The sequence below is a fragment of the Squalius cephalus genome (assembly GCF_949319135.1).
Source record: "Squalius cephalus genome assembly, chromosome: 1".
Taxonomy (NCBI): Eukaryota; Metazoa; Chordata; class Actinopteri; order Cypriniformes; family Leuciscidae; genus Squalius; species Squalius cephalus.
In genome coordinates, this window is record NC_137122.1 from 35884032 (window position 1) to 35908301 (window position 24270).

At 38.3% G+C, this 24270-nt stretch overlaps 3 protein-coding genes across 8 annotated transcripts in view; 1 reads left to right on the plus strand and 2 right to left on the minus strand.

Moving 5' to 3' along the window:
* The window catches only part of prkar1aa (protein kinase, cAMP-dependent, regulatory, type I, alpha (tissue specific extinguisher 1) a), a 125357-nt gene that overhangs the window by 92481 nt on the left and 8606 nt on the right, over positions 1-24270 (plus strand). The window contains exon 1 of one of the 2 annotated variants that reach the window (XM_079876072.1): positions 23536-23649. The exons of the other annotated variant lie outside the window; for it this stretch is intronic. The gene's annotated coding sequence lies outside the window, so the exon portion shown is untranslated. Of the gene's footprint in view, positions 1-23535; positions 23650-24270 lie in introns of those variants that run through there. 2 annotated transcript variants of the gene reach the window in all.
* wipi1 (WD repeat domain, phosphoinositide interacting 1) lies at positions 1693-13719 on the minus strand. Of its 4 annotated transcripts, XM_079876035.1 has the most exons (14): positions 13640-13719; positions 13344-13529; positions 12027-12109; positions 11128-11297; positions 10831-10927; positions 10624-10721; positions 10380-10472; positions 7444-7514; positions 7182-7289; positions 6894-7058; positions 6694-6801; positions 4836-4966; positions 4656-4756; positions 1693-2302 (listed from the first exon to the last, which is right to left on the minus strand). In XM_079876035.1, coding segments are annotated over exons 1-14 (1464 nt in total). In that variant the 5' UTR covers positions 13642-13719; the 3' UTR covers positions 1693-2251. The 4 variants fall into 4 exon arrangements, with proteins under 4 accessions (XP_079732161.1, XP_079732162.1, XP_079732164.1 ...); XM_079876036.1 differs by lacking the exon at positions 13640-13719 and having other exon boundaries at positions 11128-11294; positions 13344-13598; XM_079876038.1 differs by lacking the exon at positions 13640-13719 and having other exon boundaries at positions 11128-11294; positions 12030-12109; positions 13344-13557.
* LOC307161410 (actin-related protein 2/3 complex subunit 1A) lies at positions 14570-23705 on the minus strand. 2 transcript variants are annotated; one of them, XM_079876097.1, is made up of 10 exons: positions 23479-23705; positions 17522-17602; positions 17132-17236; positions 16421-16643; positions 16202-16309; positions 15913-16119; positions 15635-15710; positions 15173-15363; positions 14959-15049; positions 14570-14837 (listed from the first exon to the last, which is right to left on the minus strand). In XM_079876097.1, exons 2-10 carry the CDS (start codon positions 17583-17585, stop codon positions 14832-14834), a joined length of 1071 nt encoding a protein of 356 aa, XP_079732223.1. In that variant the 5' UTR covers positions 17586-17602; positions 23479-23705; the 3' UTR covers positions 14570-14831. The 2 variants fall into 2 exon arrangements, with proteins under 2 accessions (XP_079732223.1, XP_079732222.1); XM_079876096.1 differs by lacking the exon at positions 23479-23705 and adding an exon at positions 18014-18065.

Consider the following 24270-nt stretch of genomic DNA (forward strand, 5'->3'; position numbering starts at 1 on the left):
TACAAAGTGTAATTTATGGATTTATTCTAAATGAGCCATTTTTAGAATCTGTTTTAACTTAATTGAGGCAGAAATGTTCTAACAACACAATTCATTTTTGTTTGATGGCACATTCTTTGTTTTACACTGTAAGAGGACCTTTTAAGTTATAACGGTCAGAACACTGCTCAGTATCACTTTACAAGAAGTATTAACAAATTCCATTTGTTAACATTAGTATGAACAATACTTCTATAGAATTTATTAATCTTAATGTTATAATTTCAACATTTATTAAAATCAAAAGTTGTATCTATGAATATTATGTAATGCCCCTGATCTAACATGAATTAAAAATGCTAAAACTAACATTAATATATACTGTAATGTATGTCTGAACAGCTCAGTTAGTTAATGCTAATGGGACCTTATTGTCAAGTGTTACCCTGCTCAGCTGCGCATGTGTAGATCATATCATTTCAGACTGCGTACAAAGTACATTTACATAAATGTACCTACATGTCACGTTGAAACAGTTCTTTTCCATCTGTTTGTCCTTCTCTGGCATGAGCAGGTCCTGAAAGCACTTTCTTTATTACACTTATCAGATCAGTTGTTCACTCTGACCTTTAACCTCATCTGCTGCATCGAGTCTCTGTTGTCACAACACCAGTCCTGTCTCAATGCCATGCCCTGCATTTGAGCTCTGTACATCAATTATGCTGGGCCTAACTTTCAGGACACATAGAATTACATAACCTATAAACTATTATTAGTATCCCATTAATATCCTTTTGCAAGCAAGTGCAGAGAATAACAGGCAACATAACATGACCTTAGAAGTTGAACACAGCACTGTGGGACAACAGAGTTATTTTGACGGGATTGTGCCCAAAGCTGAACATGTTCTTTTGCCTTTCAAAACAAATATTGATCAGTGAAGTACAGCTGATTTCTCACACTACCGAAGTGCTCCAGTTTCTAAGGTTTTCCATCTCTTCTCTTATACTCTTGCTGAAATATACAACGGTATAACCAAGGGATTATTCTAGCCTTAATGATCTCATATTTGTACAAACTTATATCCTATATCATTTTGTAGTGTTATCGACTATGAAATGCTTTGTTTACACTGTAAAAGGAAGACATGGCAAACTCACACTTCATATGTTTTGGTATGAAGGATCTCAAGATCTCTGTGGGCCATGCCATCAAATTTAGAGTATATGTGAGGGGGCAAACCCATCTTGAGGAGTTTGCCCCCTCACATATACTAATGTGCCACAAACAGGACTTTAATATCACCAACCATTCCCATGTTATTACGGTGTATCCATATAAATGGCCCACCCTGTATTTTATAATGTAATTTTATTTTCTTTGATGTCAAAGCTGAATTATCAGCATCATTACTCCAGTCTTCAGTGTCACATGATCCTTCAGAAATCATTATAATATTATGATTTGCTGCTCAAGAAACATTTCTTATTAGTATCAATGTTGAAAATAGTTGTGCTGCTTAATATTTTTTGGAATATTACAAATTAGTCTTTACTGTCAATTTTAATAAATTGAATACATCCTTGCTGAAAAAAAGTTTAAACAATTTATTTAAAAAAAAAGAAAAGAGAAAGACCTTTTGAATGGTAGTATCTATTCACTTCCTTTGTAACAAATAATTTGATTAAGAAAAAACCACAGGAGACAAGAGGTGCTTTGCATAATTTCATTCCTAATATATTTCCTACATATTCATATCTTTTTTTGTCTTTTGGTCTTGAGCGATCCAGCAAAATACTTTGCACTTTTACAAGTAAAATTATAGGCACATACATACAAAACATCCCGCTGTATTAGTATTCAGGATGGTAACATGTAAACATATTAAGTATCAATACAGCAAAACACATATATATAAAAAAAGTAATTCCTCCTCTCTTATGATTCAATATGATGGTGTTATAAATTAAAAGAATAAAATGCTACAGTATTACGACTGAATTAATACAATGTGTTACATAACTAGAACAATATGTGGTTATATTTCAGTCATGCACCTCATTTATAACACACCCTTCAGGGGATTGAGTGACAACGACCCAAATCCCTGATCAACTCAAATTTAAGATATTAGCATTTCAACCGTTCCGTTAATAATTTAGCACCCTGAAGTTAGTTTGTTGGTTTTTATCATTATTATCATTGTTTGTCCTTGCTCATGCACTGAGGGTCCTCCATTGACAGTTGCGGCCTCCGCCTGTTCTCTACCCTCTCACGGTCGTCTCCCCTTGCCTCGCCCAGATCCGTCACGGCACCAATTTATCTACCGGAAACCAGAACAGAGCTTTATTGTTCCCTCAGCCATGGGTGTGTTATAGACAGATACAGATCTCAACAGGAGCTAGCTGAGAACATGTTTGACCCATATCAGTTAGTCACAATGACACTCGGAAGGTATATGAAAGCAATAGCAATGGCATCTGAATATGTATCTTATAATAAATGATAAAATCCTTCTGACATCAGAGTCCTGAGCTCCTCCGTTTAAACCAATATTATTAAACTATCTGAAAGACTATAGTTTCTGATCTATCAAAACGAGACATGAAGCGTTAGCAGTAACAAGGCCTGCTGGACAACAATAAGTGCTCCACCATGTGGAGTTAAGTGAGCACTGCATCAATGTAAAGCATTATTAATATCTCCACTTGATCTTGAGATTGCTCGCATCATAAAATATCTTTGTTAAAATCCAATTAATCCATTGAGATTTGTTCAGAATATAAGGTGTAGAATGTTTATACTCCTGTATGTTGTGTGTGTGTGTGTGTGTGTGTGCATAGACAAAAATGTGTTTGACGTCATGAAATTTAGACTGAAATAGAAAAAGAGTTCTCATAGTTATCTAATGAAGCAATGGCCAGGAATCAACCCAGCATTTACTGCATCAAAACAAATAACTAGGGTGGATTCAATGCATTCATATCTTGGTCCTGTCTGTGCACAAACAAACGAATCAGTCCACTAACTTCTGCTCACGTCCATGTATATAAGATCAGAGACATCATAAAACAGCAACAGCTGGTTTAGTGTCAAAATATTTTTCAACATCTAAGATGAATACATATAAAGTGAAACACATTTGGATGATTTGTCACTGCCTTTGTTTTTAAATTATGATTAGATGTGTTACATACAGTATACACCACCGTTCAAAAGTTTGGAGTTGGTACGTTTTTTTAAATGCTTTTCAAGAAAGTCTCTTATGCTCACCAAGGCTGTATTTATTTGATCAAAAGTACAGTATGTGAAATATTATTACAATTTAAAATACAATTTTTTATTTTAATATATTTTAAAATGTAATTTATTCCTGTGATGACAACGCTGAATTTTCAACATCATTGCTTACTATTTTGATAAAGTTAATAGACAGCATTCATTTAAAATAACAATCATTTATAACATTATAAATGTATTTACTGTCACTTTTAATTAATTGAATGCATCCTTGCTGAATAAAAGTATTAATTTCTTTAAGAAATAAAAAAATCGTACTGACCCTTAACATTTGAATGGTATTTCATTACATACCGTTTATATTAACTAAATGCTATTTTTTTAGTAATAGTGATTGTGCTTAAAGGTACACTATGTAACTTTTGTTTTTGTTCAATACATCATCAATCCTTCTTCCAAAACATGTTCTTGTCTTTCCCTGATTCTCTATGGTAAGCCTATTTTAAGTGTTTGGACAGGCGGGTAAATTGATGTCACTCGTCCGTGCCTGTCTCGTCATATCCGTAAATAGAGGAAAGTTCCTTCAGCTCCTTTGAAGCGTGTATGGTGTGCGAGTGGTATAGGTTAGCTCTCACAACGAGCGAGAAAGGTTGAGATGGAGCAGCTAAATCTCGAACCTCCGGAGAATCACCCGTTTTTTAAAAAGCACAAAATAGAGGAGAGTCTGCAGGCAAAAAGAGAACGTGACAGAGCTCCTAATAAAACAAGAATCGATATTGGCTTGACTTTTCAGAGATGGCGAGAACTGAGGGATTTGAAATGTTGTAAAAGCAACATGGAGATGCTGTTTTATTACTCAACAGGTAAGATTGCATTATGTAGCTCTCTAACATCCTTTCTAACCAAACTGTATATCATATCTCTTAAGCCAAGTAGTGAATGTTTTATGATCAGTAGGAAAACCATATTCATCCGCAGTGTACAAGCACAACCAAAACAATGTTCTTCTGCAAAATGCATGCAGTTTTGTTTTTAATCGCTAGAGGGCCAAAAGTTACATTGTGTACCTTTAAGTGTCTCACTTTGCCTGTATTCACCCTGAACTTAGGCTAAATACTTACATTAATGTAGCATTACTTCAGTCTAAATACAGAGAAATACCACTGAAATATATACTAAATTATTTCATTTTTCAAAGAAATAATGTCTGGAGTGATATTTGTCATTTACGTTGTGTAAGAAACAACATATTCAGCTTCTGATGTGACTAAACTGCAACATTTGGTCCTCATCAGACCTGAAGAGGCTGGTGTTGGTTTGGTTACAGATAATAAATCACACTTAGTTTGAATGCTTGTGGACAGAGGGACAAGACAACCCCATACACTGGAATGCAACACCGGTGCTTTGACTTGGAGATGTTAGCGAATGCTCACGGGAGGAAATTCAGTTTCGTCGTCCAGGCACACAGGCCCTGCTGCGAACTCATGCTCGGGAATCACCTCGCCCTTCTTAGCTCCCCCATCCTCAGAGTACCCTGAGAAGAACACAGTTGGGTGATCATGAAAATGAGTTCAAATGTAAATGAATGCGTGTGTTTAAGGGTGTCGTGGTACCTGTGAGAGTGGCTGTAACGGGTCCAGAGGTGGGGATGGCCACGGTGGCAGCATATGACTGGCATGCTTGCGGTGGCTCTGTGAGTTCAGATTTCTCTGTCTCCTCCCACTCCTTATCTGATCCAAACAACCTGGGGGTTAAAGGCGACATCAGTACAAATAAGGTCTGCACTTATAAAGAGACTTTCATGCTTTGTTCTACGATATAAATTGCACAGTCATACCTCAAACATGAATTTTGAAACTGCTGCGCTTTAAAAAAATATGTAAGTTGCTAACTACCACATCGAGGTCTCTTGTTCGTAAATGGATTGAATGAATTGGGTCACCTCATTCATGAACGAGGATTTGCTGAGTCAGTGACTGAACGAGAGTGTGCATGTCGGCATGCGAGTCATTCACAGCAATAAAAGAAAAGGGGTGGAAGAATTATGAATTTGTAAAACTTACCGCTTACCACGCACATTTAAAACTAACTAAGAATCTATTCATTAATTTAGAGCTATTTTTAGTTGTTTTTTATATCTTGATTAATTATGCCCCACATTTGACTGGAGGGAGATTTTTTTTCTTTTTTTTTTGTTATTTTAGTATTATTTATGCACCATATAGTATTTACTTCATCATATTGCTTGATGAACTGACCAAGATGGGGACCTCCTGGCAAGAAGTAAAGTCCTTAGCACAGAGGAGAGTGAGGTGGAGATCCATGGTGGACGCCCTATGCTCCCAAGGGGGCCAAGAGGATTAAAGAAGAAAGATATAGTATTTTATATTATTTTACTATATGAACTTTTTATATTTTCAGTTTGCATTTTCATTTTAGTTTAAGTTTTAGTTTAATGTTGTTATGTGCTGTCATTTTTAGTTTTTTATATTTCTATTGGGCTTTAATTATTTTTTTATTTAAGATTTAGTTTTAGTAATTCTAATAATATTTTCAACTTCAGTTAGTTTCCATGGTTAATTTTAGGTTTTATAAGTTTAAGTTTTTAACTAAAATCTTTATTTTATTTCAGCTTTATTTCAATTGACCTAAAACGATTTTTAATCATTTTAGTTGTAGTTTTAGCTAACTGTAACAAAACTAGTCATTTTGGGGGGAAAAACACTTATGCATCTAATGCATCTTAATGAACACTCTTTCTGTAGAATCTCAGTAGAATTGTAGGCATGAAAAAGACTTAATTGTTAGTGCTTTTCAATGAATCACTTGAGTCAGACTCAATGACAAGCTCATAATGCACAAAAAGACACTACTTGTTGATTCTTGTCATCCACTGGCATGATGATGTAAAATGCAGAAAAGGTCATTGAACCAATTAGTCAACCAATCTTAAAGGAATAGTTCACCTAAAAATGAACATTCTGTCATCATTTACTCACCCTCAAGTAGTTTCAAACCTGTGTGAATTTCTTTCTTCTGCTGAACACAAAAGAAGATATTTTGAAGAATGTCAGTAACCAGACAGATGATGGACCCCATTGACTTCCATAGTATTTTTTTCCCTACTATGGAAGTCAATGGTGTCCATCAACTGTTTTGTTACCGACATTCTTCAAAATATCTTCTTTTGTGTTCAGCAGAAGAAAGAAATTCACACAGGTTTGAAACTACTTGAGGGTGAGTAAATGATGATAGAATGTTCATTTTTAAAACTATTCCTTTAACCATTTTGAGTGAACAGATTTAAAAGTTTGAAGCCTTTTGAACTCGTCCAGTTGCCTGAGCACTTACAATGGAATCCAGCATGAAAGTATGTATAGCACAAAAACAATTTATTTAGTATTTTTTTACGTGCTATATTTAATAACATACCACACAGCTCATTTGTTTAAAAAAAGAGTGAAAACTCACCTGTGCTTCTGCACCAGAGTGCACTCACCCCCATCTTGAGGGTCGATGTTATAGATGAATAGCTGCCCATCAGAGGAGGCCACAAGCAAACGTGGAAGTTTCTGGATTCTGATAGGTCAAGTGAAACTCTTGAATGAGTTTTTTCCTCAGTAAATACTGTTACTCATTCTAGATTGCTGTGTAATGCCTGCAGGACTCACATTGCCAGGGCACAGACATTCTTCTGACCGGCCATCTGGAGACGGACGGTTGCGAAGGCTCGGTCTTGACTCATCATGCCTGACACCTGTGCTGGGAGGTAGCTACTGGCTGCTGTGAACATCTTACCTACATATGTTGACCAAGAGGGAGCTTCCTCCTCCCCACTGCAAGTAAAAAACATCCACAAAAACATGGATGAACACAAACACTGACAAAATTTAGATTTGTCAGTAAAAAAAAAGAGATCCTGACTCAATTACACTGGTAGCAAGGAGCTTTTTCAGTACCTTGGGCTGTGCTGTTCAAGCTTGAAAATGTGCACCGTCTCTGTATTGCTTGAGGCACAGAGGAACTGAGCATCCGGGCTGAAGGAAAGGGAGCTGATGTTGACATACCTTTGAGGACACAAACACACAAAGGTCAAAAGCATACACAAAACAGACTCACACATACCACAGTTTACACAAACACCTTCAACTCTCTTTCTGTATGATTCAAGTATCTTCAGTGTTCACTGTGAGCTTTGAATCATCATCATCATCATTGTACCTTTTCATCCCCCGCCGGAACTCAAACAAGCGCAGTCCCTCTGGAATGGAGAAGACTCGAATCACTGTGCCCTGGGACGGGAGAAAAGAAGTGGACAGATGCTCGGAGCTGTGTGTCTACGTTTGTGTATAAGGTATAACTATGTGAATCTCTCATAAACACGTCTGGGTTGCATTTCAACCCGTAAATAGAAAAAAAACAAGACATTATATTTTGCCTAAAGAATACAAAACATATTTTAGGACAATTAGAATTGTTTATCATTGTGACATTTTATTTCTATGGAGCCCCTAAAGGGTCATGGTGGAGGGAAAAACTATGACGTGGATGGAAAAATGATGCCAATGCCTTTGCGTTCCCTCGCATATTTTTGAGTTCCCCCGAGAAACTTTTGTGAGTGAATGCAAAAGCATTGAAATATTTTTTCCCTCTCATCTCATTTTTGTCCCTTTAGGTGCTCCGTATATTTCACAATACAGCAAATCTGGACATATGGGGTCATATGATGCGATTTCTTGTTTTCCTTTTTCTTTAGTGTGTTATGTAGCTGTTTGTGCAAGTATAAGATCTGCAGAGTTACAAAGCTCAAAGTGTCAAACCTAAAGAGATATTATTTATAAAAGTTAAGGCTCAGCCACGCCTTCCTAAAACGCTTCGTTCAAACCTATTTTTTACAGTCTATGGTTCAAACACACCCCCACAAATCTACGTCAGTATGTTTCATAACACCACCCAAATGTGTACAAAGAAAGAAGGCGTGACTTTTATTCTCGCTGTATTATTGTTGCCGCCATGTCGTGGAGACACTGTTTTTCGTTGCTAAAGCCAAACTACTTTGTTCGGCCTTCCAAAAGAGGACACAATTAGAAAACAGTGCTTAAGCTTTATTTACAACACTGTTCCAGAACAGTGTCATTATCATTAATCACCTGTCATTATTGCTTTGGGAGCTGATGTTTCAAATATGGTAAGGGGCGTGACATTTCTGTCACACGCTTAAGGTTTTTGGGCCAATCACAATGCACTGGATCGCTGGCCAATCAGAGCACAACACGCTTTTCAGAACGATGAGCTTTGTAAAAATCGATGAGTTTCAGAAAGGCGGGGAATAGAGGAGCAACAATAATATACAGTATGTGTAAAATAATGACTTTTTTAACCTAAAACAGTGTAAACACATTGCATTAAACCAAATACACAAAATAATGGTCTTTTTTAGAACCATCATATGACCCCTTTACTTAACAGCTCTAACATATTTTATAGGGTAGAAATTCTGAGTAAAAAAAAAAATATTTATCCTTAATTGTTGTCTAATAAATCACAGACAACTGGAGATATCTGGGGCCTTCAAATATTCAGAAAGATTAAAATAATGTAAATATAATTAAATATTACATTTAAAAATAAACAAATATTATAATTACAACAAAATTTTAAAATTTAAATTTAAATCAGCATAAAAGCCTTATAACATACACAACCCTAAAAAACATAAAAAATGACATCATATTTCTTTTTTGCATAATGAAAATTTTGCATATGAAAATGCAATAAAAAATGCTTTATGTTAATGACAATGTGGGGTGTGCTAAACTGACATAAAAATAATCACAATGCAAAAAATCTTAAAGGACAAGTTTGGTATTTTACACTTAAAGCCCTGTTTACAGATCGTTTCTGATGAAATAGAACGGTTAAGATTAAATTTTGGACAAATGCTGCTGTCCCGAGAATTTTAGGTTTCTTTTGCTTCCCCCCCCCCACCAGTAGACTGGGTGTATAGGTGCACTGGAACACTCCTTCCTAAAACACATTAAACTTTCGTTTACAAAGACGTGAAACTCACCGAGTGGTCAGGGGTGTTCACTAATATGCTCACACAAAAATCGCTGCAAAATATGCTTTCCAACAGGTGTTTTACCATTCATTGTAAAACTGTGGACCTATTTTTCCAAACGTCTCACACCCGTACTACTTCCGTTGAGAGCTTGAATAATAGACACTCCAGCCCAGTTGGTGGCGATAATGCACATTTGCAAGCAAACCACTGGCATTTCATTGTTTGTGATCCGCCGTAAAAAAAAAAACAAGAAGAAGAAGAAGAAGAAGAAAACAACCCCATTTCAGTTTCCGGCGGCGGAGTAATACCGTACCTCACAGCACATCCAATGCAAGTCAATGGAGGAGACAAAAACTACGATAAAACCTGTTGGAAAGCATATTTTGCAGCGATTTTTGTGTGAGCAAATCAGTGGACACCCCTGACCACTCGGTGAGTTTCACGTCTTTGTAAACGAAAGTTTAATGTGTTTTTGGAAGGATTGTTCCAGTGCACCTATACACCCAGTCTACTGGTGGGGGGGGGGGGAAGCGAAAGAAACCTAAAATTCTCGGGACAGCAGCATTTGTCCAAATTTGAATCTTAACCGTTCTATTTCATCAGAAACGATCTGTAAACAGGACTTTAAGTGTAAAATACCGAACTTGTCCTTTAATGCTACCAAAAACAGGCAAAATGTAATTTCGGCATCACTTTACAATAAGTTTCCGCTTATTAACATTACTTAACTGCATTAGTTAACATGAACTAACAATGAACAATACTTCTACAGCATTTATTAATCTTAGTTAATATTAATTTCAACATTTATTGATACATTATTAAAATCAAAGGTTGTATGTTAAGATTATGTAATGGTCCTGAACTAACATAAACTAACAATGAACAGTTGTTTTTATTAGCTAACATCAACAAAGAATAATAAAAACTGTAACAAATGTATTGCTCATTGTTAGTTAAAGTTAGTTAATACATAAACTAATGTTAACTAACAGAACCTTATTGTAAAGTTTTTTTTGACCCAGACGTGTTCTTAAACGGCTTTGTGAGATTCACTAACAGGCTGTGTTTCTGTATAACAGTGGAGCTTTACCCTTTCAGAAGCACTGGCCAGTTTGGTGCCGGAGGCATTGAAGGTGATGGCGGCCAGTGGACTGTCGTGAGCTGGAATCATGGTCACAGTGCTCTGAGCAGACAAAGACACACAAACACAGAACAAAGATTTATACAGTGCATCAGGACTGAAGAGCAGGCATTTGTCTCATGTATAGCAACTAACTTAACCAAAGGAACTGCCAAAATGAGCAGCTAAACAGTTTCTTGGCCAGCGTTTTTACCAGATTGTTGGCATCATAGACAATAATTTCTCCGATGGTGTCACTGCCTGGATATGCCAGGAAAGAGTTGGAATGGTTGATGGAGAGAGCACAGAGACCTACAGAAACACATGAGTGGGTTAATATTTATTCAGATTTACACAGACAGTTAAAAATGATTAGTCTAGATTAACTGTTTTTGTTTGATTTGTTTTTCAATTCCCTTACCTGATGGGTTGGATGGTGTGTTGAGAAGGGTTTTCAGGAGCTTCATGTCTTTTATATTGTGGATATAAATGGATTCCTCCAGACAGACAACCAGTCTCTGCCACGAAAACACACACACACACACACACACACACACACACACACACACATAAAAACAAATGACATATTTACTAACAAACCAAACCACATTTTCAAGTTTAACGACGAAAGAGCACAGAAAGGCAATCATCTTGTCCAGAAGCTTTATAATTTATAAGTGGCAGGTGCCTCGCTCCAGCACAGCTGTGTTGTATTTACCTGTCTGTTGAGACGCACTGCAAGAATGTTGTTCGAGTAACTGTAGTTGCAAATCTCTGTGCCCTTTTTGAAGTGGTAGACATTCATGCGACGTGGCATGGACTGACTCACCACCACAACCAGGCTGCTGGAGAAAAGCCTTTCCACGATATACACGTCTGGAGTTTCTGCTGAAGGGGAGAAGAGAAAAGGACACATTAGCAGCAACATAAACTAAAGAAGACACATGCAGACACATGTAGTTGAGGATGAGCAACATTTAAAGGGGAAATAACATCCAAAATGAAAATGCTTCTCATAAAATCAGTTTAAATATAAAATGTAAACACAGTCATTGTGTACACTTAATAATCAGTGTAAATGTGTCTTTTTTGCAGCTTGACCCACTTTATTTTGTTCCAAAGAAATAAAAGAAATATACAAGTTGTCAGTGATATGAGGCTAAAGTATTATTTTCATTTCTTTTTTTTTACCATTACATTATCGTAAATAAGTCCCTTATGATTTTCCAAGTTTACCTTTTATTTTACACACATCAGCAAAACAGGCTGTTTCTCTGTCTATAGCTTTTTACCTGCCATCTTTGTTGTGGGCTGCAGATACAGTATCAAACACACAAGGCATTGCCACCATGTAACATAAATCAAAACAGACAAGGACAACTTTACACCCTCTGGGGTGAGTTTATCACTACATCAATACTGACAACACAACCACAGGTTGTGTTGTCAGGCATTTTCAATGTATTTGTTAAGTGACTCGTTAGAAAGTGACTACACCCTTTGATAACTTCATTATATTGCACATGATGGTTCCTCCTTTCGCACTGTAGGTTTGGCAGACAGTCATACTTGCCATTTATCAAGTTTACACAACAAAAGAATGGGAAAATATCTCACTACTCTCATGAATGCAGTCCAGTTTGTCCACAGAGGTCACAGAGAATAGTTTGTATCCAGTTTTGGTGCCCACAGCCAAAGACCTGGAAAAACAGCAAGATATGATGCTGTATCAAATCTGTTAAATGAATACATCCATTATTTGGAAGTTATTTTCACTTACTAATTACACTGTGTGCATGCAATTTATTATGTATAAACAGCTTAATACAGTCAAATATAATATGAAATATAATTAGATTGATTTTCTTGAAGGAAAACACAGATGCAATGGCCAACACAGAAACTACCACTTCATTTTTAAGTGGCAAGCTAAGTCCTTTTAAAATCCTAATACAACACAGATCCTGACTCAAGAGAGAAACATTTGTGTGGATTGTAATCATTTGGCTTACATATAAACAGAAGAGTTGATGTCTGTTACATTAACTGGGATCTATTTTTAAGGGGCGGGGGAAAGCCCACATCTGTTTTGCAGGCCCTTCATCCCTCTAGAAAAAGCTGTTCACGTCAGATCCTGTGCTTAGCATGTCCTTTTCTACTTTTATTGGAGAACATAGGTATGTCTCCACCATCACTGACCACACTGCTGAAACCCAAAACAAAACCTTGTGTTTACAGCAGGACTGTCTGACATGTGTTGGTAATAATTACCACTGTGACTGGTATATATACAAAATAACAAAATTCTGATTATTCTAATACACATGTGTTTTGCCCCAAGAGAGACAGCTGACTACAATCTCAAAGGGGCGATATATCAGATCACCTGACTCTCAGTATCATGTTTTGTGTATGATTTGCTGTGCTTGACTTTTCAGACAAGAAACCAGTGTGATCAATCACCCACTAGAAAAGAGGACACGAGCGGCTCATCTAGTCAGGAGACTGTGGACTGATCAATGCAATCTCACAATACTGCAAATGCTGCTTTGAGAAAACGTGAAAAAGGGAGCAACATTCAGTTTCTTCTCTATAAAATCATGTATAGGCCACAATATTCATAATCATATCTAATCTATAAGTAATATTAGTGGATTTTTGTTGTGTTTTGTTTGTTAGTTCAATCCCATTTAAAGCACTTCTGCTCAAAAAACATTGTACAACCATTGAAAAACTGTGCTGAAAAGCTCCTCTCTCCTATTATGCATGCAAAACACCGTTATAACATAGTGACTGGGCTTTTATGGATGTGTAATAATCAAAACAGACAGTAAATAGCGGACAATCCTTTAAGCAGAGGTGACATTCCCTCTTGTAAGGTAACCCGCTGTTAATAGCATCATAGAAATATCCGATTCGGCAGATGATGCTTACGTGGAGTCCTGGTTGAAGGAGACGCAGCACGGCCCCGGCCCCGGCCCCGGCCCGCCAGGACCGTCGGCTCCCTCCTCGATCTCCATCCCGATCCCGATTCCCAACGACCTCCTTCCCTCCCTCCGCCCTGGATCGGAGGCCTGGGATCGGTTGGACCTCTTGGAAAGATAGTGGCAAAGCGGAGACCTACTGAAGAAAAAACTGTGAGGTCCGAATAAAGTGGAAGACAAATATACTCCAACGCTTCAGCTATTCTTCTGCCTCACATTAATTAATTAAAACGCAAGTTTTTGTACATTTACGACTTCTAGCGGAGCATAGGGAATGAAGCAAAACAAAACCAGCTGATAGTTGTTGCGTCACATCAACATCACATACTAGTGGTTGAAGGAAAATGCGCTGTGTTGTCGTCCGGCTGAGCGCTGATTGGTCGAGTGAGCTAAGATAGACGCTGATTGGCGGTGAGTGCGGAATTAAGTCAAAGGGGGAGTGGTTTGGCTTTGCAGTGTTACATTTGTCCAATTTTCACGAACACATACATCCATGAAAGAGTCACTCACTCACAGCCTTTTTATTCTTGCTCTGCCGCGCAATATTTATTAGTCCTAGGAAGCCCGACTCATTTCTGCGAATCGCTTCTTTCCAACAGTTTATTGACTGATTTTAAACCGATTCGGTTGTTCTCTAACGTCATCACGTGATCATTCACATCCTGGCCTGGCATGTTTTCGGTTAAGTTTGATCAAAAATGGTTTATTGAAATGTAATGTGTTCCAGTTTGTTGCAGCCGTTATTCAGTAAATAAAATACATGAAAACATATACATAAACATTATACAAAGTTTATTATAATGTTATAAAGCGCTATATAAATTCCTCATTCATTCATTATATCTCTCGGTTAAAAAGTTTTTTTTTTTTGTTTGTTCATGTTTTATTAAAATGCTATTTAAAAATACTCCATCCGTCAAATCCTTCGTCCAGTACTCTTACACTCATCAGTTTATCAGTCATTTGCATAGTAGTCATTTGCATCTAACAAACTTTTGCAGTTGATCACGTGCTGTAGCAAGAGTTCCAACACACAGAGAGAGAAAAAGACAAAATCACCCAATGTTTTTAATAGTAATTTTTGTATTTTTACAAATCATTAAAAAACAAAACCTGAAATGCAGAAACTGTGTTCTTTCTTTAGCAGCACACTTGGAATAGAAAATGAAATGTGCATTTATGATAGTCATTTCATATAAAGTTAATTCTTTTTTTGGTGCTAAACGGTCATTTATTTTTGCACTGTTTAGATTAATTAATACTGCATCACTAATACTGCCATCACACCACAGTACATCATTATATCAATAGGATATAATTACTTTAAAGTGTAAGTATTGTAGTTAATGCAAAAAAAAGTGTCTGAGAAAACAAACAAATAAAAAATGATGGCCCCAGATTATTATTGTTTTCTGCTCTCTCCAGATCCCATGGTGTTTCAGTGCTAAAAATAACATTAAAGAGGAAAAGTCATTATTAATATAAGTACAGACAATGCTTAGACAATCTAGATTTAAACAGTAATATTAAAATGGCTCACAAGTTGTTTCCTGACAATACAATACCTTGAAATCCCAGACAACCATGGCACCATCTAAAGACACACTGCTGAATTTCTCCACCTTGGTCTTCAGCCCTTCCAGAATACATAGTTGGCTACAGTAGAAACACAGTCTTAGCAAACTGCAATTACATTTCTCTAAAATGTTCGCATAATGCAAAAGATGTTGAAATTAGACCAAAATCTTGTGTGCTAGCACACGTCAAGCCTTCTATTACGTGATGCTGTTCTGATGCAGACTGCCCAACTCAGTGTCTTCATCATCAGTCGCTCTTTTGTCCAGATTACGGAAATGCTGCATGGCAGACATGTTGCCCTTGGAGCTCTGCTTGGGAATGTCCACTTTCTTCACAAACTCTAAGCATCCAGGACCCTTGTATGAGAACTGATAAGGGCAACAGTCGTGGCCCTAAGATCAACCACACACATATACACAAATGTTATTTGATCAAAAATACAGTAAAAACAGCAATGTTGTGATTTTTTTATTTTTATTTAAAATAACCGATGTAGCCTATATTTAAATCTGTTTTAAAATTTATTTTATTCCTTTGAATGCAAAGCTGAATTTTTAGCATCATTAATCCAGTCTTCAGTGTCACATGATCCTTCAGAAATCAGTCTAATATGATGATTTGATGCTCAAGAAACATTTCTTATTATCCTCATTATTGTCTTACCGCAGCCACAATCTGAGTCTCACTGACATACAGCAAGCTCAGCAATGGAAGATGTCTTGTTGTCAGCTGAGTAACCCTGCAATGCACAAAATTTCATATGTGGGCAATCTAAAAGTGAATTGAAGATCATGCTGTGCATATTATTACTTTCAGGCAGTGTTTTTAATAGATGCATAGAATTCAAGGATATTGAGCATCATAATTTAGTTTGCTTTTCTGTGTATTTATGAAAATGGAGTTTTACTAAGCTAATTGTTATATGTAAATCTTGGTATTACTCTTTTCCCTGTGAGGCGTCTGCTACACTGATGGCGCTGTTGTGGCTAACCCAGGCTAGAGCATCACCAGATGGAGAGAAACAGACACTGTGCACCCAGCCTCCGCACTCCTTATACTCCAGAAGCACCTCCCCAAAGGGCATTTTGGATCCCCATGGTGTTGGTCCAGGCCTGTCCTCAATGTCTTTGATATATGCAGAAAAAATTCTATGACAACAAAAAAGACTTGCGTTACAAAAAAAAAAAAACATTGTGCAGTCCGAATATAATATCATTGCAATAATCAAACCTGCAGTTGAGATCAGCAGAGCCAGCTGCCAGCAGCATGTTGTTGGGATGCCAGTCTAGACTCAGAACGGTGGAGTTAATGGGTTTCTTGATATGCTTACTCAGCCACCTATAGAGGCAATCATGAACATGAGAGCTTATTAAAGCTAGATGAGAGATAATGCATAATAGTCATAGATATATTATAAGCAACAAAAGATATTACACAATCAAGTCTCACCAGTCATTTTCTTTTTCAAAGTAGCACACTGAAATAAGTTTGGCTCCACTTCCAAGAGCAAACTTGTTCTCAAGAGGTGACCACTTGACACATGTGGCAGCTCGATTGATGCGAACCAGCACCAATGTTGGCTTCCAAACCCCATCCTTAAGTGTCCACACATAGGCATTCCTATCGGAGGCACATGTCACTATACGGTTGGACTCTGGGGCCCAATCAATCCCTAAAAGTGACATCAATTGTTAGTTATGTTCATTTATTATTCAAATCTATATATTAAAAGATTTTAGTGCAACATATTTTATTGTGCAGTTTTAGTAACAGGCAAACTGAAATAGTATCAATTCATTTAGTTTCTAAATGCATGTTATTGATCTTATTGTGAACTATCCATGCGTATGTTTAATTTTTTTAAATTAGTTTTGACCTTGTAAACCACGCCCCTTTCGTACAATCCACTGCATCCTATTTTTTTTCTTTATCGATAATCTGTTTCGCTGGGATGTACATCATAATATGGAAGAAAAGATCTGACTCACTACTTCCATTTCATTGAAAAAGTGCAGAACTCAAACATATAGGCTTGCACTGTTTACAGTGGTTTAGTTCATGCCCTTCATTGGAGCGCTGAGATAATGTTTGTTTTATGGGTCAGTTTCACAGTATCGGCAGGTTAATGACTAATGTGGCAGCTATTCTCTTTTGTCTTACCTGTGATTCGCCCACTGTGCTCTGTCAGTTCATGAATCTTAATCCATTCCTTTCCTTTCTTCTGGTAAATGTGCACATCATTGGTGTTGGGGCTAAGGGCGATTTCTAATAAAAACAATATTATTAGGATTTTTTATACACATAAAATAAACCTGAAAAAATGATATTTTGGAATTTCTTGTAAACAAAAATCCACGTGTAAAGCAACAATATTACAGTAAGTTCATAGCAAAATGCTGTGTACAAATGGAAAAGTGCATGCTTTTCTCCCAAAGCCAAACTGATATTCCTCTGAGTATTTTAATGGATGAAAATGGAACTGCAGGCTGCAACATTAAGAGGCTGAAGGGATGTCATTTATATTTAAAATGTAAACTAGTTTGCTCTTACGTGTTCGGTCTTTGTTCCAGGCATGACAGGACAGAGGCTCCAATCCAAAGCTATAGAGGGACATGTTTCAACAACGAGGCCCTGGAATGCACCACAGGTGTTAGAAAGAGTATGCAATCATGAGAATGTGACTACAAAAGGAAGGCAGAGTGTTGTTAGTTTGGATTACTCCACCCAAATCTTCTTGTTTTAAATGTTCAAAAATGTTATAATTTCTCCTCTGAGCCAATAGTCACTTTCAACATATTCATTCAGATGGTACATTGTTACTATATTCACATTTTCCACAATCTAGAATCCTCACCAAAACACAACATTTACACAATTTCAATTTATTTAAATTAATTTTACAGACATGTTACAGTGTTCAGTACCGGAAAAGAGCCACTCTTCATCCAATTCCCATTAAAAATGGCAGTTAAGTTATGGTACATTGGTATGACTGAGCAGTGATTACAGATTTGCACAGCAAACAACATAACCTTACCCTACCTGACTTTGGGCAATTGACTATGCCCTCACCTTAATCTTTTCCTCTCTTTTGGATCATTAGATCCAAGATGGCGCCGCGGATGGCTGCCTCGGTGTTGAGCTCTCCAGTTGTTACACTGTTTTTGTTAGTTTGTCCTGTTTTATGTTTGTCATACGCTATCAGTTATTCCAGGGACGAACTGCTGAACATTCGGCAGCGCACACCAACTGATCACCAACCAGTTTTTGATTCTTCTGGCGTTTTGCGGAACATTGTCGTCGGTTGCGCCGCTGCACTGTGGAAACAGTATAAGACGCGCAGGCGTGGGAAGCGAGCCGGCGCGAGCCGGCGCACTCGTTAAGCTCAGGCAGCGCGAATTCAGAACGGCGCTGCCTAGCATCCATCTGGCGAATGTCCGCTCTCTCCCTAACAAAATGGACGAACTACTTCTGCTCTCACGCAAAAACAAGGACTTTACCAACTCTGCTGCTCTGTGTTTCACGGAAACCTGGCTGAACGAAGCCATTCCGGACAGCGCGTTACATCTACCGGACTTTCAGCTGTTCAGAGCGGATCGCGATATGGAGTCAACGGGGAAAACGCGCGGTGGTGGGACATGCTTTTACATCAACAGAAGGTGGTGTACTGATGTAACTGTGTTAAGGAAGATGTGCTGTCCTGATGTGGAAGTGCTTTTCATTAACTGTAAGCCGTTCTACTCGCCGCGGGAGTTTTCCTCGCTCGTTCTCATCAGTGTTTACATTCCACCGCATGCACACGTGAGTACGGCGCTGCAACAGCTGGCTGATCTGATCACAGAAACAGAACAACAACACCCGGACTCTGTTCTTATCATTCTCGGAGACTTTAATCAGGCAAAACTCACATGTGAGCTGCCTAAATTCAAACAGCACATTACATGCCCCACCAGAGACAATAATATTTTGGACCATTGCTACACCACAACAAAGGATGCATATCGCTCCGTCGCCAGAGCAGCTCTAGGACTTTCCGATCACTGCCTGGTTCATCTTCTACCAACTTACAGGCAAAAACTTAAAACTGCTAAGCCAGTAATAAGGACTGTAAAGAGATGGACCAACGACACAGAGCAGGTCTTACAAGCCTGTTTTGAATGCACTGACTGGAGTGTTTTTGAAGCTGCTGCCAGCGATCTGGACGAGCTCACAGAGACTGTAACATCATACATCAGTTTCTGTGAGGATTTATGCATCCCTACCAGGACTTACTTATCATTCAACAATGATAAACCATGGTTCACACCAAAACTCAGACAGCTTCGTCAGGTCAAAGAAGATGCCTACAGGAGTGGGGATAGGATCTTGTTTAATCAGGCCAGGAACACACTGACAAAGGAGATTGAAGTGGCTAAGAAGAGCTATGCCAAAAAGCTGGAAAACCAGTTTTCCTCCAACGACCCTGCATCAGTGTGGAAAGGCCTGAAAGACATTACCAACTACAAGACATCATCCCCCAGCACCGACAGCAACAAGCATCTTGCGAACGAGCTGAATGTCTTTTACTGTAGATTTGAGACCCCCGATCAGACACCCCACACCCGCCCTGACCATCTCTCTACACAGCCATCAACACCTCCAGTCATCCCCCTCCCCTCTCCCCCTGCACTTCAGATCAGTGAGGATAATGTGCGTCAGATCTTCAGGAAACAGAAGAGAAGGAAAGCACCAGGCCCAGACGGTGTTTCACCAGCCTGTCTGAAAACCTGCGCTGACCAGCTGGCCTCTATCTTCTCACTGATCTTCAACAGATCACTGGAGCAGTGCAAAGTCCCTTTCTGCTTTAAACGCTCCACCATCATCCCAATCCCGAAGAAACCAAAGATCACAGGACTCAATGACTACAGACCTGTTGCCTTAACATCTGTGGCCATGAAGTCATTCGAAAGACTGGTGTTAGCATATCTGAAGGACATCACTGGACCCTTGCTGGACCCCCTGCAGTTTGCTTACAGAGCAAACCGGTCTGTGGATGATGCGGTCAGTATGGGACTGCATTACACCCTGCAACATCTGGACAAACCAGGGACCTATGCAAGGATTCTGTTCGTGGACTTTAGTTCTGCCTTCAACACCATTGTCCCATCACTGCTCCAGACCAAACTGACCCAGCTCTCTGTCCCTAGCTCCGTCTGTCAATGGATCACCAGCTTTCTGACAGACAGACAACAGCTAGTCAGAATGGGCAAAATCACGTCCGACAGCCGCATCATCAGCACCGGTGCTCCACAGGGATGTGTTCTCTCACCACTGCTCTTCTCCCTGTACACAAATGACTGCACCTCTAAAGACCCCTCTGTCAAGCTCCTGAAGTTTGCGGACGACACTACTGTTATCGGACTCATCCGGAACGGTGACGAGTCTGCGTACAGACAGGAGGTGGAGCAGCTGGCTCTTTGGTGCAGTTATAACAACCTGGAGCTGAACACGCTCAAAACAGTGGAGATGATCGTGGACTTCAGGAGAAACCCCCCTGCACTCCCTTCACTCACCATCATGGACAGCACTGTGACTGCAGTAGAGTCATTCAGGTTCCTGGGCACCACCATCTCTCAGGATCTGAAGTGGGACACTCACATAGACTCTATTGTTAAGAAAGGCCAACAGAGACTGTACTTCCTGCGTCAGCTGAGGAAATTCAACCTGCCACAGGAGCTGCTCGTACAGTTCTACTCAGCTGTCATCCAGTCCATCCTCTGCACTTCCATCACCGTCTGGTTCGGCTCTGCTACCAAAACCGACCTCCGTAGACTACAGCGGATAGTTCGGACTGCTGAGCGAATCACTGGCACTACCCTTCCCACACTCAAAGAACTGTACTCATCCAGAGTGAGTAAAAGGGCTCGCAAAATCACTCTGGACCCGTCACACCCAGCACACTTTCTGTTTGAACTGTTACCGTCTGGTCGACGCTACAGAGCACCGAGCACAAAAACAACCAGACACAGGAAAAGTTTCTTTCCCCAGGCCATCTACCTCATGAACACTTAAATGTTCCCCTACTGTGGAACAAACATGTGCAATACTTCCCTCAGACATTTCATTATAGCACCTTATAACTTTACTTTATATATATTTATAATTTATAATCTTTTATTTTAATTTTTTTATTTATACCTATGTTACTTGTCACTTGTCTTGTCACTTTATATTGTATGTGTACTGGAAGCTACTGTCACCAAGACAAATTCCTTGTATGCGCAAGCATACTTGGCAATAAAGCTCTTTCTGATTCTTTTGCTAGATAGTGTTATGTCCTCTATCCTTGAGCTGGAGAGCTTTAGGAAGGCTATGTTCGTGGACTCTGGGCAGTCGACACGAATGAGATTGAGCAGTGGCAGGAAGGGCTGCAGAGGCAGCAGGGAGGAGATAAGAGAGGGTGTGTTTTTATGTTCTGATATAGGCACCTGGCCTGTGCAGTCTTATCCTCAGCATTAAAGTCACCATGAAATCAAAATAGACAACTCATATTTTTTAGGGAATATTGCAGTGTTTATTATAAATGATTTATTAATTTTTGCTTACATGACATCACAACAATAGCAATAATAATACAAAAAGTGTATTATGATTGTCAAAACATTTTAGTTAATAAACAATTTTATTAGGTTTAGTGACAACATGCTACAATGTTTACATGGTACAATTTCTGGTAAGCTACGTTTTTTTAATATTGCTTGACACAAATTTCACGATTTTAATTCAATTCTTGTGATTTTATTCAATATCGACCCATTTGGATAAATATTAGGTAGCCTAAACAAGATAGGTGTTAATTTTTCTCAAGGAAAAAAAAAAAAAAAAAAAACTCACCTATGCTGTAAACATACAAAGAGCCCTATCAGCTGGTAGTATTATTTAAGGTTAAAAATAACTAGTTTTTTATTATAATAACAACTTTATTTAATGATATAAGTAAAAATATAATATATTTTTTAAAAATAATAGTAGTAATAATAGTAGTACATTTTAGTAGTGCACATATTTAGCAAAATACTCCCTATAGTTCTTTTTCTAGCCAACTAACGTACTATAGCCTATGGTAATTAAATGGCTTCCCTTAGGTAAATGTTATGTGACATAATTGTTATCCAGCTGTTTTATTGACCTCTTTCCGCGGTTGAAAAACACTGATTGATCGATAGTATGTAGTATGAGGATTCGGAATATACATTTTGGTAAGTTGTACTGTATCTTTCAACACTTTCAACATTGTTCATTCGTGTTTATTTAGCCTACTATATTAGCTAGATGATCGGTTCACGTGCCACTTGAACTGAGGCGCGGATTTGTCACGTCACATTTACAAGCGCCAAATATTGTTTGAATTTCGTAATAGAATTGACAGAATCTGAATTGTTTTTTATATCATTAGTAACCTGCTCTGTCTTGTCTGTCGGTCTCCGTGTCCTCTTTGCTTCGCGATTTTTCTGTGCGTGAGTAAATGGATGTGTGGCGTGAGAGCGTCTGATAAGTGCGTGAGAAGCCATTTCAGTCAGAGATAACAGCGTGGCACAACAGGGAAGAAACAATATTCGTTTTATACTGACTTTAACTAAAAGGAAAATCACTTGTTTGTTTCATAGATACATGATAATAATTTAATGTGAAAAAATGCTTTTTAAAATTCTCTTTGCACGTTCACTCAAAAATGAAATTTTGTATTCACTATTTCTTTCTTCTGTGGAGCATAAAGTAGGCCTATACATTTTTATTCCATACAATATAAGTTAATGGTCGCCAAAACTCTTCAAAATATGTCTTCCGTAAAACAAAATGTTATGAGGTTGTGTAAATAATTGCAGAATTTCTTTTTTTTTTTTGGGTAAACTATCCCTTTAAATTACGTGGTTACGCTATATCACCAAATAGATAATTATATAGAAGTAATAATGGCTTCTGCTTATATAATTTTCCTTTGTAAATCACTTTGAATAGTAGTATCTGATAAATGAATAAATGTAAATGTTTAGCTATATAATGTTACATTTTGATTAAGGACCTCATTACCAGTGATGATGTGCTAGTGAAGTGGTTTAGTTGAAGTCAAGAATGCATTCATGTAGGCCTATTTTAAGGGGGGAGTAACGTTAATGTAGGCCTAATAATATTAGTCAACCATTCAGATGCACATATCGGTCGACCTAATCCTAATATTGCGGGGATTACGTGCCCCCTCAATGTCAGTGGTGGTTATGATGACCCTGGTTGAATAAGGACAACGCAGGCTTGGGTTTATGCACAGACCATTTAACCTTTTCAGCTGTCATCAGATCCAAATCACACAGGGTCACAGTGTTTTTTTTGTTTAAATGTCTCGGCCGGATGACTGTAAGATATGATTTAAACACTTAGCGCATGTAGCACATTATGTGAGTGCAGCAGAATGTAATAAACTAGCTGGTTGATAAACTCGATCTCATCGAAATACAAAAACAAGCACTTGCCCTTTAAGGTTGTGAGGAGTAACGGGTTTCCCAGATCGAGGCGCATTGACGTCAATCGTTGTTTGTGATTGGTCATAACCTTTTCCGGTGAGGCATCCATCCATCCAAGGACTGTGGGAAAGCCAGTGTAAAAGAGTAAAACACGTCGACAAACTCATCGAAGCGTCTCAGGTATGAATATTTAAAGGTAGAGGTCTTCGCTGTAACGTTTGTTGATATCGATGTGCGAGTCGACCGGCTCGTAGAGAGAGGTTACTGTAATGCCGTCGGCTTCCGTTGTTGTGAAAATGTAGCTTTGCAAGATGGCGTATTTTGCTGCTTGACAAAACTGGCTACAGATAACACAGAGCTGCAGGTTTACGCTGTTTAGCTTTTAAACACGCGCTAAATGGCGTGTACTTGCGTCGGCATGTGTTTTCTGCGCTAAAATAACGTTATGTTCACATGACCGAATAGCGTTATATTGTGAGATGCCTGTGGGGATGTGAACTGCGCATTTTATGAGCTCAGGCGCCCGGACAGGGGCCAGGGACCACAGCATACCTGACAAAATGCAACACTCTCTGATTATTTACATGGTAGAGACATAGCTGACTGTTTTTTTTTTTCTTTTCTGGATTTTCTAGTCTAGATATGTTGCATGTGCGAAGTATGGGAGCCATGTTAGCCGTTTAACTTGTTTCACTTTGACAGCACCTCCTTTGAAAGTGTTTTAATGGTTTATTGGTTTGCAGCAATATGTCTATTTATTAGCACTGGTAGTTTGTTTTTTGTTTTATTAGGTTATGACCA

Excerpts from the sequence above, each read along its gene's own strand:
- wipi1 (XM_079876035.1), bottom strand. Across the intron at positions 7,290-7,443 it reads TTCCGGCGGGGGATGAAAAG|GTATGTCAACATCAGCTCCC; the intron begins GTACAATGATGA and ends GTGTCCTCAAAG. Across the intron at positions 7,059-7,181 it reads CTTGAACAGCACAGCCCAAG|TGGGGAGGAGGAAGCTCCCT; the intron begins GTACTGAAAAAG and ends TTTTACTTGCAG.
- LOC307161410 (XM_079876097.1), bottom strand. The coding sequence starts at position 17,585 with ATGTCCCTCTATAGCTTTGGATTGGAGCCTCTGTCCTGTCATGCCTGG. Across the intron at positions 16,644-17,131 it reads GCACAGTGGGCGAATCACAG|GGATTGATTGGGCCCCAGAG; the intron begins GTAAGACAAAAG and ends TGTCACTTTTAG. Across the intron at positions 15,364-15,634 it reads AGACTCAGATTGTGGCTGCG|GGCCACGACTGTTGCCCTTA; the intron begins GTAAGACAATAA and ends GGTTGATCTTAG.